Source organism: Bufo bufo, chromosome 2, assembly GCF_905171765.1.
Source record: "Bufo bufo chromosome 2, aBufBuf1.1, whole genome shotgun sequence".
NCBI classification, from domain to species: Eukaryota; Metazoa; Chordata; class Amphibia; order Anura; family Bufonidae; genus Bufo; species Bufo bufo.
Genome location: NC_053390.1, coordinates 397,530,971 through 397,549,824, shown reverse-complemented (window position 1 = coordinate 397,549,824; position 18,854 = coordinate 397,530,971). Strand labels below are relative to the sequence as shown.

Here is an 18,854-nt window from a genome sequence, read left to right as displayed (position 1 = left end):
CAGATGGAAGCTTTGAATTATGTACCATATTTATTTCCTCGACAATGAATCAAGCTAATCTGTAAATTCCTTTGCAGCCAATTCATTTGCTGTAGCTGACAAGTGAATTCTGGAGGATACACCTGATGGAATGCAGATAAGTATTTAAGGTTCCATAAGTCCACTGTATTCAAACAGGTCGACACAAACAAACAAAAATGCACATTTTTGTAGGTAAAAGAAAACCTAACTTTTAAACTATGTCAATGAATGCAAATGAATTTATATTTCTTAACTGCTAAATTTAGAAATTGTCAAAATTCTGTATTTCTACCAATTTTTTTTCTACGGCTGCATTAATGTAAAACAAGCAAAAAAAATGCTTATACACGTGTCTAGCATTAGTTCACATAATGTTTGTTCGCTGCCAAAATACAAGTAGCAAACTATTAAACCCATAATAAAAGTTGTCCCAATTCTCTCAGCTTTTTAATCTCCAAGACCGGAACAAATATAAGAAGACTTTTCATCCTCTCATCCAACCACAATCCTCATTTTCTTTTAGTTTGTTTCCCAGATGTTTTCTAGCATTACTGATAATGCTTTTATTCTTTATCTTTGGTTTTGTATTCATCCCCACCAGGCAATAGTACACATTGACAACTGACTCAATAGACATATATTGTCTATTGATCAGTATATGGATTCAATTAAGTAACTGTATTTTAGATTTACTATCCCTCCTTAGAAGACCTCTATAAACCCTAGTTAACCTATAACACAAAATGCATGAATTTGCACGGTTTGGGGATGTTCTGCCCTTGTTGATATATGGATAAAATATATATATTTTTTTTTTATGGAATGTGGATACCTATGATTTACAAAAAACAAATGTTATGACTAGATACTTGGTCCATCATTCTAGTAATGCATACCTATGGACGTGCAGTGGAATTTGAAAAGATATGAGTATAGTAGTGCTATTTATATGGGTTTGTTCAGCATCACTATGCATTACCTTCAAGTTTTGTAAGCATATTTAAGAATTACTCTCTCTGTCCAGGTTCATGTTCGTTAGTGATTATCAGTAGTAATCAGGGTCCCTCTACAGGAGATACCAAAATATGCCTTGTTAAAATATGTGCAGCTATTAAATCTTTATGACCTACACTTTTAAGGGGTTAATGCTCTTTGCCCTTTGTAAATTTTATCTGGTCTATTACATTTAAAAAGAATATCCGATTTCTTAATTTCGTACTTTAGGAGGATTAACCATTTATATATTGCAAGTTGCGAAAGATCTTGATCAATTTAACATTTTAAAAAGTTTTCATGTGAAAGAAATACATTAAAAAATATCGCGAAAATGTCAGGTTGTTTCTCATGCAAACAGCAAAGTAACTGAATATTCGCCTATATAGTAATTTTATTCTTCTATGTGTCATAAAGTTAACTTTTTATATATTTAATCCCACACTTAAATGTAATAGAACAGATAGGGCAGCCTGCAGCCTGCAGCCTGCGTAACACCATGTGCATGGTACAGAGACACCGGCTTGTGTGATTAATTATCAGTTGTTACTGGCCTCGCAATAACATTTCAGCTTTCCCGTCAATAGCAGCATACCAAGATGCCTTTAAGGCGGCCCCCAGTGCAGGAAAGGCTCTGGGGAGGACGCCAAGACCTGGCCTTGCAGTGTGAGTGAGAGAAGCAGGGGGAGAGAAGTGATTATGTATATGTGCTGAAGAATGTAGGAGACTTTGGATGAAAGGGGTAAACAGAAAAAGTAAATGCGGACAATAAGATGAACAGAACACTGAAAGACAAGAAAGGAAGGATAAAAAAAACGAACTGAAAAAGAAATATTAAAAGAACAGCTTAACTGCTTGAGCTATGAACCATCCACTCTGAGCCTTGAGCAGTTTAAACAACACAGCAGTCCAGCTCATCTGAGTACTGGGGGAAGCTGTGTTCAACCACATGAAGTCAATTAAGATCCTAGGAGAGGGGCCCCTCAAATTTCTATCACTGCAAAATCAGTGAAAGGAAGAAGGAAAGAGTGGATGTGGTTTTAATTCCAGTTTTGATTACTTTCGCAGAAAGGATGCTACGGGCTAATTGTTTTGCATTGCATCTAAATTTCATTTGGTTTTTCACTTCCCCCTTTCTCTACAAGTCCATAAAATCACAACTAGTAAGTAACGGTATTTTCAGGTAGCACTTCATTCATAAGTAAGCCCTGTGCATGACCTAATATATGAATACATACACGAGAGACACTGGTAAAACAATAACACCAACACCAACGTCCCAAGTCATGTTTTAACTGAAAAGTAAGATACATGTCGAAATTGTAATCTATACGATAAAGACATAATAGGTACTTCAAAGATTGTGAAACTCCAAGTAAGCAGAAAGCAGGCACTCACCTGTTGGGACATTCTGAAGAGAAGATTGGCATCACAGTTCTGCCATGCCCCCATGTACCCAGGCTCGCTTGCCGGTGTCCTCGTTCCGAACTGCATGGAGTTGTCAGGACAAGAGTCTCTGAATGCCCGGTCTCTCGCCCTCCTATCTCGTTGTCTGTCTCTTTGTATGTCTCTTTCTCTCACATCCACTTCTGCTTCTTCTGACTGAAAAGTGAAGATGGATTTTTGAGCCTCTTGGCATTCAGTAGCACAAGTGTGGAGTAGTTACAGAGCTGCATGTAGGCTGCATTTCATTTAGGGAAAGAGAGTAAAAAAAGGGTAGGAGAGGATGAGGAAGGGGTGGGTGGGAGGTGAAGTAGCAAGGAGGGATGTGCTGCTGATGGTGGGGGGGTGAGAGATGCAAAGCTTATTTTGCACCTTCCTCACAGATACCCCTATCATTTATGCATGGACTGTGACTCCCCAAGGCTCCTCTTTGCTCAGTCTAACAGCTGCTTGTCAGGTGTGCATGTAGCACTAAAAGAGAAAAAAATTGACTGAGACCAAGGAACAGCATTAAGGATGTCACTGGTTAGAGGAGCACGGGAGTCAACTGCACTGTTCTACTGTCAGGCACCAAATGACATCCTGCACTAACCTCTCGCAGTCTACAGATGCCCATATACACATAGACACACGCGCACACACACTCACTGATCACAGGCAGTTGGGAGGGAAAGGGCTCTGGCCCTTTCTGCAGCCTTTCTCGCTTTTAATCTCCTGCTTTTCTTCAATAATCTGTCAAGTTAAGAATGCCACATTTGACACTTGTCAGTGCCACACCACACTTTGTACTTCACTCTTTTCTTTTACTATTCCTTTCATCCCCTGCTGTAAAAAATAAAAAAATTTCATTGTGCTAAAAAAAAATATCTACTGACTTGCCAATAAACAATAGAGAAAATATTTCACTGATTTACCAAGCGCCAAGTTGTCGATACAAAAGATTTATATGCAGACGAAATCATAAACAATAAAACATGCGCTAGGTTTTTTTTTTCTTCCTCTTTTTTTTTTTTGGTACATTTGCAGAGTATACAAACACAAAATACACAGAAGGGATAATCCATGTAAAAGAATATCAGGAACAACAAAACAAAGAAACAAGCAAAACAACATAAACATGAATTGTGAAAAGTGTCAGCAGGGCCAGTACTGGGGGGGGGGGATTAAACTTTGACCCCGGTGATACCTTTGGCCTGTCAGTGCCCCAGACATCATAGTGTTAAACAACAGCCATAGAGAAGTATGGGCATCTCCTCTAAAAGTTCCTTCAAAAAGAGAGTCAAAGTAGATTTGTCTCCTAATAAAACACACAGACAGGCAGTAGGACAAATCGACAGAGAAGCAGCACTTTCCCCCCATGCTGGACATAACAATAAAGCTAGCATCTACAGTCTGTAAAACAAACAAAGACAGCAGCAAAAAGCTAGTGTGACTGTTCAGTGTCATTAGTACACAATGAGGAGAGATGAGAAAAGCTACACTGTGTTGACACAAATGTGCCTTGCTCTCCCCATCCTACAGTGCTTGAAAGCTTTTCTGTTAAACTTTCCTCCAGTTCACCACCATTAGGCACACATACATACATACACACACACACAAAACGAGAAGACTTAGCCCAAACAATTGTCATAAAGCAATATAAAGACCTAATACATTATGAAGAAATGTAAAATATAAATGGCATTCTAATAATAACACAGATCTACATGCTATGCATTGAGCCGCTGCTTCTCGGCATTGTTTACGTTGCTTCTCGACATAATTAACTATATACGATGCCGTCATTAGCAAACCGTATTATTAAGCATTTGCATAAGTTTCGATCAAATGCATAGTCCCACTCACCACGTCAAGGTTGCTTCTTCTAAATGGGCACCTACCTTAACTTGGTGCACTGCCGCCACCACAACACACTGCCCGCAGGCAGAGTGACCCAGCAGTCCAACACAGCACCCTTGCTGTCGGACTACGCCCCCCTGGGCACTAGTAACCACTCGAAAGAGGCATCCTTGACGTGTTGAGTGGGTTTATGCATTTTGATAAAAACGTATATAAGAGGCCACATATACAGTTTAGAAATGATGGCGTTGTATACAATTAAGCGATCTAAAATTGACAGATCAATGCATAGCATAGCTCTTTTGTTGTACCAATACTATGATTACGGAGCCATACTGAGACATATAACTATATATATATATATATATATATATATATATATATATATATATATATGAAAAAGGGAGAAATCTGTAAGTCAATTGTGCCAACAGTGGCTGTGCTTTCACAGCCAGATATTAGCCATTTAAACTCCCTCTAAAATTTGCTAGCCTCTTGATTTCTGAAGTGGCACTCAATGCTTCTGTCAAGCTGCCTGCTCAGCTCCTGACCTTCCCACTAATGGCTGTTATTTGAGGGAGGCTTAAGGACACTGTCAATAGCAGGCTTCCTCCTATCTCCTCTCCCCTGCATCACTCCCCCTCCTTTTCTCTGTCCCTGTCTCTTTTTCCATCTATCTTGTACACCTCCCCTCACTACTCACCACTCCTCGCCTTTACTGTTCCGTATCATGCAGTACTAGTCTGTGAATGGATATAAGTATAGGCACACACATGCAGACAGACGGGTACACGTCCCTACATATATATTATATACGCGCACCAATATTCTGCAGTGAGGTGCACCTGCTGCAGTAATAGACTGTTTTATTAAAACTGTTATTCTGCAAGACTTGAGATTCCCAAAGGACTGGGCCATGTCAAAGCCGATATAATTAACTAGAGGCTCAGCAACGGATCAATTACCAGACAAGCAAGTGATAGTGAAATCAATGAAAGATCATCAGGCACATTATCAGTGTTGCAACTCATTAGGGTAAAACTGAGAAGTGTGCTCAAAGCAAGCCCAGGCAAGGTGGCATTACAAAACAAAGGGCTAATTTGGAGACCCTGCTGTGAACAATCTGTAGCAGAATTAGCCTCTCTCCCCGCACCTCCACAGCCGCCTAAACTGCATAGTACTGTAACTAAATGTGACAGACTGAAAGGAGCAGTTTATTAAGACACCAACTTCAAGTTTATTTAGTTCATAAACTCCCTCTCAGAAAATCAATATGGTCTCTGCAAGGGTTATTAGGCAAGGCTGGCTTAATACATCCAAATGTGATTTCCTTAAGCAGGGGTCATTGGTAGGAAAGGGGCTGAACCTTGAGACCAAAAGTATTTTTTAGTTTAGTTTAATGCGGAAAAAGATGAACCTTTCGCCTGTTCCAATATCTATTGTTATTGAACAGGGTGGGTTTTAGACAAAGAGTCGCCCTGTGCAAAATAAAAAACAGGGCCGTCAATGTTTGAAAGCTGTATCAACAATATAGTCACATTTATTCAGGTCAGACGGTGTTAGGCTACTTTCACACCTGCGTTCGGTTCAGATCCGTCTTGTATCTGCACAGACGGCTCCGCACCGATAATGCAAACGCTTGTATCCGATCAGAATGGATCCGTTTGCATTATTCTTTAAAAAAAAAAGTCTAAGTCAAAACGGGGGATGGCTCAGTTTTCAATTGCACCATATTGTGTCAGTGAAAACGGATCCGTCCCCATTGACTTACATTGTGTGTCAGAACAGATCCGTTTGGCTCCGCATCGTCAGGCGGACACCAAAACTTGGTGTCCGCCTCCAGAGCGGAATGGAGGTGCAACGGAGCCATATTGATGCATTCTGAACAGATCCTTATCCATTCAGAATGCATTGGGGCTGAACTGATCCGTTTTGGGACGCTTGTGAGAGCCCTGAACGGATCTCACAAGCAGACCCAGAGACGCCAGTGTGAAAGTAGCCTTATACAGAGAACTCCAGTGCTGATCTCTAGTGCTGTAGCTCAATAGTGAAAGGGGTTGTCCGGGTTCAGAGCTGAACCCGGACATACGCTTATTTTCACCCAGGCTGCCCCCCTGAGGCTAGCATCGAAGCATCTCATGCTCCGATGCGCTGCCTTGCCCTGCGCTAAATTGCGCAAGGCACGGTTTCTTTTGTTTTCAATAACACACTGCCGGGCGGAAACTTCCGCCCGGGTGTGTGTTCGGTGACGTCACCGGCTCTGATGGGCGGGCTTTAGCGCTGTCCTAGCCCTTTTACTGGCTAGGGTAGCGCTATATCCCGCCCATCAATGACGGTGACGTCACTGGGCTTCCTGGCAGCCCCGTGGAGAGCCCCGGTACGTCACTGGATCTCCAAAAAATGCCTTTGCTCTGCGCAATTTAGCGCAGGGCAAAGGAGAGCATCGGAGCATCGGGCTGCCGGGGGGAAAATGGAGGTATGTCCGGGTTCAGCTCATAGTGTAGCCCCAGCCTTAATCCAGTAACTCACAGACGACGGTTTGCACTGATTTGAATTGTTGACTTTCCTTTTTGTCAACATTTAGTCCAGACGATCATGACAATTTCTCACAGGGGTGTAAAGCCCCTTCTACCATATAAGAAGGCAGCAGTATTAAACACTGTAGATGGGGCTTGTTATAGATTTTACATTAGGCCCCAGGAGATTCAGGTTACACCTCTGACTTAGTAATTAAGGGGGTTGTTCAGCCATGTAGTTTTTTTCATAAGCGGTTTATAATAGTCTAAAATAATAAAAGTAGTGATACCTTACTGATCCTCGCCACTCCCTTCCCAATCACTGATTATAGCGGTCACCTGTCCGAGTCAAGAGGGACATGTAAGTACAGACATCAGCAAGGACATAGGAAGCAGAGGAAGGAGAGCGGCGGGGATCAGAAAGGTATTTACTTATTTTACACACTTGTATAGCGATGATATATTTTATAGCATTTTACAGACATTAGCGTCAAGCTGTCCCCAATGGGGCTCTTTGGGGTGTGGGAGGAAACCGGAGTACCAGGAGGAAACCCATGTAAACATGAAGAGAATATACAATCTCCATGCAGATGTTGTTCTTGGTCGGAATCTAACCTAGGATCCCAGCACTGCAATGCACCAGTGCTAACCACTGAGACACCGGGCATCACTACTTTTATAATTTTATGACATTTTAATCAGTTTTAAAATAAACAAACCCAAGATAAGACCTCAAAGCTAAGGCTACTGTCACACTAGTGTTTTGGCTTTCCGTTTGTGAGATCCGTTCAGGGCTCTCACAAGCGGTCCAAAACGGATCAGTTTTGCCCTAATGCATTCTGAATGGAAAAGGATCCGCTCAGAATGCATCATTTTGCCTCCATTCAGTCACCATTCCGCTCTGGAGGCGGACACCAAAACACTGTAAGTCAATGGGGACGGATCCGTTTTCTCTGACACAATAGAAAACTGATCCGTCCCCCATTGACTTTCACTGGAGTTCATGACGGATTCGTCATGGCTGTATAAGACATAATACAACCGGATCCGTTCATGACGGTTGTATTATTGTAACGGAAGCGTTTTTGCAGATCCATGACGGATCCCCAAAAAATGCTAGTGTGAAAGTAGCCTAATACAGTCCTCTAGATAGACCAATAAATTAATAGAGCCTTCCAGTCAGACCCAAAAATTAATAGTGAACCCCAGACAAGACCCTAAAGTTAATACAGACCCCTGGATCCCAAAATTATAAAAACCTCCGATCAAACCCCAAAATTTATATAAACCCTAGATCACCCCACAAATTCCTACAGATCCCACATCAGACACCAAATTTATATAGACCCTAATTTCACAAGACCTCAGATAAGACCTTAAATTTGTAAAGATCTCAGAACAGCCCTCAAATTCATACAGACCTAAGTTTAGCCCCAAAACCAGTCCTCATATTCATACAATCCCAAGATCGGCCCCCAAATTCATACAGACCACTGATGAGCCCCCAAAATTCATACAATACCAAGATCAGCCCCCAAATTCATACAATCCCAAGATCTGCCCCCAAATTCATAAAGACCACAATCAGCCACCAAAATTCATACAAGATGCTAAATGTCACACAGTGTCAGGTCATAGTGCGTGCCTACTCGCACTATGTTCTGAAACTGTATGCAGTCAGGACACGAAGCAGCACAGACACCAGAATAAGAGGACCAGGGAGCGGGGAGTAAAGCCAGCTACAGCAGCACCATACTTACTGTTATTTGGGCCTCCTGTACTAATGAGCGCTTCCACAATGTAAGCACTCATCTGTTACAAGTAGAGTTATTTATTCTTTTTTTTTTAACGAAATTAAAAGCGTGCTCTGTTGCTCTGGCCCTGGTCAGGGGACCCTTAAGGGTTGGAGGCAATTGCCCAATTTGCCCCTGCCACTAACATGGCTCTGAGAGAAAAATGATGTTTTGATATATGCAGATAAAGCTCTAGGAGCAACAGGGGCATTGCCGTTACCCCTAGAGGCTCTGCTCTTTCTGCAACTGCCGTTCGCTCTCCACTTTGAATGACAGGGTCAAGCAGGCATGATGATGTTTTCAGTGCCTGGCTCTGTCAATCAAATTCAAAAAAGTAAGCAAAAATTAAGCATTATACAATATATGGCCTGATAGGGTGTCTTCAGTTGTGACAGGATTGTTTAAAAAGCACCAAATGTATACAGTAAACAACATGGCAGGCAAATGAGAAGGAATGTGATGATGAATAAGAAGCACAGAACAAGACATTAAAGGAGTCACAATATACAGTGCATTCCAACTAGTGCAATATTATGTCACCTAAATGACAATGTTAATAATCATTTTTTGCTATAAGGGAACACATATCATTTCCTGATTTTTTTAACTGTCTCCTCTGAGTACAAGGCAGAGGAGCATCGTGAGGGCTATAGCAATACAGTTTAGTGGGCCTAGTTTATAATTTTAACAAGTAATATACATTTTTATTTTTCAATTCCATGGACACAAACACTCCATAGGTTCATATCAGTTTCATAGTGCCACAAGTTACTGCCATGTGTATTCTATTAAAAGGTAGTGCTTTTATGGGTTCTTCTCACACTCCAAAAACTTGCTTACCAGTTAAATAGAAGAGGGATTGATGCGAATGGTGACAATCTCTGTAGAGAGGATATTGATTCTCATTGAAGAGACTCATTGGGTGTATAAAGGCAAAAAGGATGCACATTAGTTCATGTGAGCCAAACCAGAGATGATTTTGAGCTATATATCAGTGATCAGTGGTTGTTTCTGTAAAATGAATGCCCATATGTGTAATAACAGTTTTTCAAAATTGGAGAAATGTAATGTCCCAGGCAACCATTGTGTGTGCTGTTCCTCAATCTAGTAGAACACTTTCATGCAATAGGTCAGAGCTTACCGGTGACATAAATCCATTTTCTACCCAATATAAGGCAAGGAACAACATGCTGAGATTGATATGAATTGGACAATGGAGTTGTAAGATACAGTAAGAAAGCAATGCACCTAGATTGGCACTCAAAAAACAAAATGTTGAGGTCTGAACATTTTCATGCCCCTAACCCTTTAGAGTAAATAAAAAATCAACCTTTATTACATTAATAATAAAAACGTAATAGTACTGAAAAGTGCGTTCAGATTAAAAATCGCCAAGCTAGATGCATTTACAACAGTGAGTGCAGCTAGGGATAGCAGGTGTGCACTAGCTGTTTAACCCCTTTAATGCTGCCTATAGTTCTAGTGTGGTTCACAAATCAGTTCACTTTACTGACTAGGTAAGTATGTATCTGAACATTAGCATGGCACCTAAAACCTAACAACTGCCCCCCAACATGTTTCGCCAGCTACACTGGCTTCATCAGGGGTAACTGGCAAAAATGGGCCATTTCTGCCCTTTACCCCAGTGTAGCTGGCGAAACATGTTGGGGGTCAGTGGTTAGGTTTTAGATGCCATGCTGATGTTCAGATACATATTACCTAGTCACTGAAGTGAACTGATTTGTGAACCATAATAAAACTATAGGCAGCAGGTTAGACAGATAGTGCACACTTGCTATCCCTAGCTGCACTCACTGTTGTAAACGCATCTAGCTTGGCAATTTTTAATCTGAACGCACTTTTCAGTACTATTAAGTTTTTTATTATTAATGCAATGAAGGTTGATTTTTAATTTAATCTAAAAGGTTAGGGGCAAGTTAAGCAAGGTAGCCAGATGCCATTTTTCAGTCATACTCTAATTAGTGTTGCCTTCCCCTAACAGGGTCTATCTATATTGTTTTGTAACATTTTCATGAGAACACTCATTACTACAAAATCAGCAGCAAGATAAGGTTTGGTGATGTTTTAAAGCGAATTCTGGGATACAGAAATAAACAGGCTCACACAATTGCTAAATGAGCAATCATGAGTGATTTTACTGTATAATATGACTAGTGTTGAGTGAATCGCAGTTGACGAAGTGGACTTCGATTCGAATTTCAGGAAAAATTTGATTTGCCACAATGCCAAATTTCCTTGTGTTTTGTGGTAACAAATCGATTTTCCGTGAAATGGCAGTAAAAATTAAAAAAAATCATACTTACCTCATCCATTTGAACGCGAAGAGGCTGCCGTGGCCATCTTGCTTGAAGATCTCACACAAGATTTCATGCACAGTGATGTATGACATCACCACGCTTGCCGATGTGACGCGCTGGATCTTCAAGCAAGATGGCCGCAGCAGCCTCTTCAACCACAAATGGATGAGGTAAGTACAATTTCATTTTTTTTCTCAACCCCCTTAATATTAATCTCAGATGCCCTCTGCTTTTAAACATGCTACCATTACACCCATCCTCAAAAAGCCTTCACTTGACCCATCTTCCTTGTCCAGTTATCGCCCCATATCACTTCTTCCGTATGCCTCAAAGCTACTTGAACAACATGTCCATTCAGAACTGTCCTCCCACCTCTCCTCCTGCTCCCTCTTTGACCGCCTACAATCTGGCTTCTGACCCCACCACTCGACCGAGACTGCCCTTACCAAAGTCACCAATGACCTACTGACAGCCAAAACCAAGAAACAATACTCTGTCCTCATTCTCCTTGACCTGTCCTCTGCCTTCGACACTGTTGACCACTCCCTTCTGTTGCAAACTCTCTCATCTCTTGGCATCACTGACCTGGCCCTCTCCTGGATCACATCATACCTCACAGACCGGAGGTTTAGCGTCTCCCACTCCCGCACCACCTCCTCGTCTCATTCCCTCTCTGTTGGTGTCCCGCAAGGCTCTGTCCTAGGACCCCTGCTCTTCTCTATCTACACTTTTGGCCTGGGACAGCTCATAGAGTCCCATGGCTTTCAGTATCACTCCTACGCTGACGACACACAAATCTACCTCTCTGGTCCAGACATCACCACCTTACTATCAAGAATCCCACAATGTCTATCTTCTATATCATCCTTCTTCGCCTCTCGCTTTCTTAAACTTAACATGGATAAGACAGAATTCATAATCTTTCCCCCATCTTGTTCAACCCCCCCAACAGTGGCTCCCCATTGCCCAGCGAATTCACTTCAAAGTACTAACAAATACATACAAGGCCGTCCATAACCTGTCCCCTCCCTACATCTCTGAGCTACTTTCCCGATACACCCCCACACGCACTCTCCGATCCTCACAAGACATCCTTCTCTCCTCTCCTCTCCTCTCATTGCCTCTTCCCACAATCGACTCCAAGATTTCTCCCGTGCATCCCCCATACTCTGGAACTCGCTACCCCAACATATCAGACTCTCACCTACAGTGGAATCCTTCAAAAGAAACCTGAAAACCCACCTCTTCAGACAAGCCTACAACCCGTGACCCTGCTGCCTCTATACCGCCATGACCAACTTAACCCGCACCTACTGTGTCCTTCTCCCATACCATGTAGATTGTAAGCCCTCACGGGCAGGGCCCTCTCTCCTTCTGTACCAGTCTGTAACTCGTCTTGTTCCTGCTTAGTGCACTTGTATGTATTATGTATGTGCACCCCTTATCATATGTACAGCGCTATGGAATGAATGGCGCTTTAATAATAAATAATAATAATAATAATGCCACAATCAGTCAGGTAGAGTGTTCAAAGATGTCTCTGTTAGAGCTGCCCTCTATAATGTGCAGTGAGCGCTTAGGCCAAAAAAACTTACTAGAAAGACTGGGAAGGTCCCAGAATATTACTTAATAAGTGCGTGCACTAGTGTTCTATTAGTTAATATTTTGTGGTATGTGGCCTGGAAGCTGAATCTAAGCTATAAGTTTACAATTGGCAAAAAAAATAAAAAAATATTCCCTTCTATACAAAGGGTAAACTTCAAGTGTGGAGTTTGAACCTCAAAATGTGCCTGGTTTACAATATGAAACATTAGCACAAATAGAAAATTGATGTAGCTCTATATCACTCTTCATAAATAAACCTTAATGTATAATCAAACGGGAATTAGGGTTACTAGCCTATTGCAATAAGAGGCTATTCATTCTACCAAAAGGACAATCCTATTGTAAGGATCTATACAAATGTGGCATCCCTGTAATATCTGCTCTGTTCTTAATTCCCACGTCTATACTTTGTTATCTGCCTCTAGAGAGAAAACAAACATAATATTCATTGCATTTTTGACATATTTATTACTCTGCTTTTTATAATAATGCTTTTGTGAGCGAATATGCCAGATGTATCAAATGTATATTAAATCATGAAGCAAATATTAGAATAAAATATAAAGTAACTGAGCAAAGGCCCATGCCTGGTAGCCCTTCATGATCACATTGTTCCTAAAACTTTACAGAAGCTGAAAACAAATTCAGTGACAATAATCCATATAGATAATAACACCAAATATGCAGATTTATTCATCCAGTTTTTTATATAGTATAAGGCTAGTTTCACACTAGCCGCAAGGGACTCCAGCAGGCTGTTCTGGCGGGTGAACAGCCTGTCGGATCCGTCCTGCCGCTAGTGCACATGTGCCCCTGGACTAGAGCTCTGGCTCCATTCACTATAATGGGGGCGGGGCGGAGTTCCGGCGGCAGCACGGGAGCACACGCCAAGAGGCCGCCGAAATAAAAGTATTATATGTCGTACTTTTATTCCGGCGGCCTCTCTGCGTGCGCTGATCCGCTGCCGCCAGAACTCCGCCCAGCCCCCATTATAGTTAATGGGGCAGCCAGAGGGGTAGTCCGGGGGCATGCGTACACTAGCACAGCCTGCCGGAGGTCCATGCCTCTAGTGTGAAAGTACCCTAATAAAAAAACCTTAGAAAAAAAACCATTTGTGTCAACTAGGGATGAAGTAATCGATTCTAACGAATTGATTAGTCTCATTAGCAGGAGTTCTACGCCTGTTAGGAACTGTCACCAAAGGTGAAGAAGCATCCACACTAACTAATTGGGTCAGACATCTCACCTGGCCCTGACAATCTCATACCTGAGCCACTATTCCCAAAGTAGTGCAAGCACGAAGGCTCTGCTTCAGAAGCAGCAACTGTTCATGTGTCACTACCCAGGAGTGTAGCAGCACATGCACAGTTGCTGCTCCAGTAGCAGAAGCAGAGCTTCAGTGTTCACGCCACTGTTCGAAGCAGTGGTACAGGCACGGGAATTTTAGGGTCGAGCGAGATGTCTTACCCTGTCAACAGGCAGGCGGACTTTTCTTCACCTGTGGAGACAGCCTCTAATAGGGGAAGAACTCTTGCTAATGAGACAAATTGATTTGTTAGAATCAAATCACCTATCCCTAGTGTCAACCAAAATTTGTATCCATTCATTATTCTATAATTATATTGTTGAGTCAGCACGGTTTCTAATTTCTTTGAGCACCAATGCTGATGGTACAATATTTCCAAAAATTTTGATATAGGGGTTTCTGATGAAGAACGTTTTTCTAGTCGTATTTTGTATAACGGTAACCCGAAGTCTAAAGAGTCTTTAAGGGAACTAGAGAGGGAAGAGCGACGAACATTGAAGGGCAATGGGACCAAGTGGTGTTTCCAGGGGTTTCCATAAAAAATTTTAAATGACCTAGTTGTACATTTCTTGATACCCAATTCCCTTCAACATTGTCCAATCCAGTTTTTATTTAATTCTGAAGGGATTCTGAGGGCATATCAAGGCTTTCAATGTAGTGTGAGCAGAGCCTAAAGCATATGCTATTAGAAGGTGGACGTGGGCACTATGATATGTTCCTGATGACCTTCTTGGCACTAATTCATGCAATTACCAAATTCCTCAGATGGATTTCTATAAAAACAAGATTTTCCATGCTGACTCTTCGTACCGCACCTTAAGAAATTGAAGAAACTATTAAGGAAGTTTCCTTTTCTTAAAATGCTTGTTAACAAGTATATTATTTGGGGGGCTGGAACATTGCCACTATTTATTCTGCTTTAGCATAAATCTGAATTAGGTGAGAGAAATTTGCAATTCTGTACGAGAAAACTAATAAGGCTGCAGTGTTAATTCTAACAAGAATTGAAGTTGTGTTTCTTTCTTCTGCAAGTTACTTGATCTAAAGGTGTTACCGGGCGTTACATCATTTTTCCATTTATTGTTATTTTGCTGTGTCCTTGCCAACATCTTCTCTGTATCTTACAAATGTTTATCCACATCTTCCTTTATGTTTTATGCATGAAGCCAGGAAATGACATTTGTATGTGCTCTGGGGACAGTAACGGGTAATGGACGAGCGAGTGTCTTGATGGCATGATACACTGAGTGACATGACATTGCTGACTATCACATATTCAAATAATACAGAACATTTTTTCCAAATCTTCTCAGCTAGTGGATTCCCAAATGTAAAGATGTTTGTAGTTCATGGTGTCTGCTCCTGAGTCAAACACAAGCAAACCGTGATACCTCACATCACGCTGCAGTATACATGTACAGAGAAATAAATTCATAAAGGGATTTTCCATAGTTTCATATTTTTTATGTGCTGAAAATATAAATAAAGTTCACTGTAATCTATATTTTTCTCTTTAACCCTTTAATGACCAGGCCTGAAAAGGCCTTTATGACAAAACACTTTTTTATGATTTAGCACAAATGGTGGTTTAAAAGACCTAGCTTTTTTATTTGTTGTACTGTCAGAAAAAATGTTGCACCTTTTTTATGTGACACCCCAAAGCTTTTGTTATATAGGTTTTTTGGTTTGTTTTATTCGGGGAAAATTAGCAAAAATTTTAAGTCATTTTTAAACTATAGCTTTTTATTTTTAACCCCTTAGTGACCCCCAATGGTTGGGCCACCGCCTTTTCACATGAGAGCCATGCTCCTGCCCTAGAAGCCCGAACCATCAGGAGCGCCGATCCGGGCTGTTTAACTCCTAACATGCTGTGGGCAAATGGAGCGAACTCCCTCTGTCTTCCATCAGCACCCGACAAATGAGATTATAGGGTGCCAATGTCAGTTCAGGAAGACTGGGGACTAGTGTAGGCCCCAGGACTGCCTATGGTGTCTCGGAGCAGACTGTGCCTCTCTGGTGCAGCCTGCTGGTGAACGTGAGTATAGCACTGACAATAAAATACTTTGCACTATAGGAATAGTGCAAAGTATTTTAAAAACGATCAAAATATCACCTATTATCTGACCTGATATGGGATTGCACACTTTGGTTGGTATTATCAATAGCCTTTCTCTTTATATACATCTTTATTGTAGTATATATATTTTTTTGTATATTTAGTATATTTAACATATTTCCACAGCTACATTGCTAGGGGTCATGTACACAAATGTATTTTCTTTCCGTGTCCATGCGTTTTTTTTTGCGGACCGTATGTGGAACCATTCATTTCAATGGGTCCGCAAAAAAAAAATGGAAGTTATTTTGTGTGCATTCTGTTTCCGTATGCCCGTATTTCCGTTCCGCAAAAAAATAGAACATGTCCTATTATTGTCCGTATTACAGACAATGACAGTACTATTCTATTAGGGGCCAACTGTTCCGTAAAATACGGCATGCACACGAATGTCATCCTTATATTTTGCGGATCCGTTTTTGCGGACAATACAGTCGTGTGCATGAGGCCTGTGCATGAGCCCTTATGCTATGTTTCTAATACCATCCTATTATTTTTGCACTTGCACTTTATGTCTATCCCGTTGTCTGGCCACCACAACTGTGTTGTTTTTAATCTTTTTAACCAGTTTGGGTATGCCAATCATGTTGTTAATATGTGTCTAATAAAAATGTAATGGTATAATCATGCTTATGGTGTGACTACTCAGTGATTTATTATTTAACTACATGTACTTCTATTCATTTTGTAGTCTATTATGTATATGGGGTAACGTTACTCTAGAAGGGGAAGTAGTTTTGGTGTTCATCACCTATTATAGTCCACTTGTGTGACTATTAAATGGTTAAAAAAGTTTAAAAAGATTATAAAATAAAAAAAGTTACAAATAAAAAAATACACCTTTTTTCCATTATAAAAAATGCTTTCCAGTGGAAAAAATTGCAAAGATAAAATCTACACATATTTAGTATTGCCACATTCATAATGACCCGCACTACGTAATTATCATGTAAATTGGTCTGTCCCATTTCGTTCCCAGCAAGAGTTAATAAAAGTTAATCAGTAAGTTATGTGTACCCCAAAATTGCATCATTAAAAACATAAACTTATTCCACAAATAACAAGCCCTTATACGGCTACATAGATGAAAAAGAAAAATCTCATTAACCATTTCAGCCCTGGAGAGGTTTTTGTTTTTCACTCCCTGCCTTTCCAGGGCCATAACTTTTTTATTTTTCCATTCACATAGTCCTATAAGGGCTTGTTTTTTGCAGGACATCTTTCCATTCACATAGTCATATAAGGGCTTGTCTTTTGTGGGACGTAATTTTGCAACAGTTTTATGGGTTTTGTTTGTACAGTGTTGACCTGTTACTTTCAGTTTTTCTTGTGTTTTAATTTGGGGGGAAAAATCTAAACTTTGAAAAAAAAATATATATTTCTTTTCATCACCATATTCTGACCCCTATTATTTTTTTTCTAGTTATGTATACGGAGCTGTATGAGGGCTCATTTTTTGAAGGGTGATCTGTACTTTTCATTGATTTTGGGGTGTCTATGACTTTTTGATCAGTTTTAGTATTTTTTGTTTGTTTACATATTCTTAGTTATATTTTGGGGAAAGGAAGGTGCTTACATTTTTTAAAATATTTTTTAAAGAGGGAACTATAACAAGAAATCATTAGATTGCTTCTCTCATACACTCCAATGCATTAGAATGCATTCATTGGAATTAATGTGCGGCAGCTTCTGTTCATTCAGGAGGACAGAAGCTGCCACACACTGCATCCGAATTTCCCGTTCCTTGTCGGGGGGAGCCGGAGCACACTCGGACATTAAGCCTGGGTGCCTGCTGTTTAAAGTCCTAGCCAGCGCTATACATGTAAGGCACTGGTCGGAAGGGGTTACGGTCCAATATAGGCTGGTCACTAATGTGCTAAATATGCAAATTGACAGCGAAATAATTTATTAAAATGGGTCCCCTATTTTGTGTTAATTGTTTTGATATATAATATGCATAGTTTCCTGAGAACAGTGGCTTTGGTTGGCATTAGAGGTTTTTTTTTTTTTTTCTTTACTATGATTTTATTATATACTTGTTTTTTTATGTATTTTAATATTTATTTTGGCAAATAATATTTCCCCAACAGGTCACTAAAAAACCTCTGGGGGACATTTTTGGTGTTTTGCATGTTTCCACTGTAACTGGGGCATCTAAATAGGGCCCAGTTATGGAGGAAAACAGCCCCCTGTGGGGACATTGTATGCTGGCAGAGCTCATCAGGGTCTGCTAAGACCAAGCAGCTCTGCTCTACCCAAGACACCCGGTGAACATATCTCCTTCTCTGACCACTGCTCATTGAGCACTATGCACAGAGGAAACTGACAGCTTGGGACCCACACCTGCTCCTAGATTGCAGGAGCTTTAATCCCATTCTATACAAGCACGTCTCTCTGTATTAAAGACCAGCACCAAGAGTTGTACATGTACAGTGCTTGGTCGTTATTTAGTTAATAATCAATAGATAATATAACCATGGAAAACATCATCCTGTTAAGCAGCACATAAAATAATTATGTGACTGTGTCATCCATTGCCTCAGACTTCGCACACTTCTTTACATCATGTGGTCACAGCATATAGCTACAAATAAAAAAAAATACAAAACGATGTGTTTTCTATAGCAGTTATGAGGGCAAAAATGCTTTATATACAATACATACATTACACCAAGCAGTCATAACAATAAAACCACTAAAGTGTAAAACACTCATTTATCTTGTGACAATGACACCTGTTAAGGGGTGGGATATATTATGCAGCAATTGTAGATAATGTGTTGGAAGTATACAAATGGCAAGCATAAGGATCTGAGTGACTTTGTGATGTCTAGACAAAATGACATCTTCAAAATGGCAGGTGTAGTAAGGTGTCCCAGTTGGTAGTGGCTAGATAGTACCAAA

The 18,854-nt window shown here is 40.6% G+C and overlaps 1 protein-coding gene across 3 annotated transcripts in view; it reads right to left on the bottom strand.

Annotated features, from left to right (window-relative positions):
* Window positions 1–18,854, bottom strand: part of BNC2 (basonuclin 2) — a 715,491-nt gene that overhangs the window by 285,828 nt on the left and 410,809 nt on the right. For all 3 annotated transcript variants that reach the window (XM_040417243.1, XM_040417247.1, XM_040417246.1), the window contains exon 3: window positions 2,413–2,616. In XM_040417243.1, coding sequence (XP_040273177.1) covers window positions 2,413–2,616 — 204 coding nt within the window. The remainder of the gene's footprint in view (window positions 1–2,412; window positions 2,617–18,854) is intronic.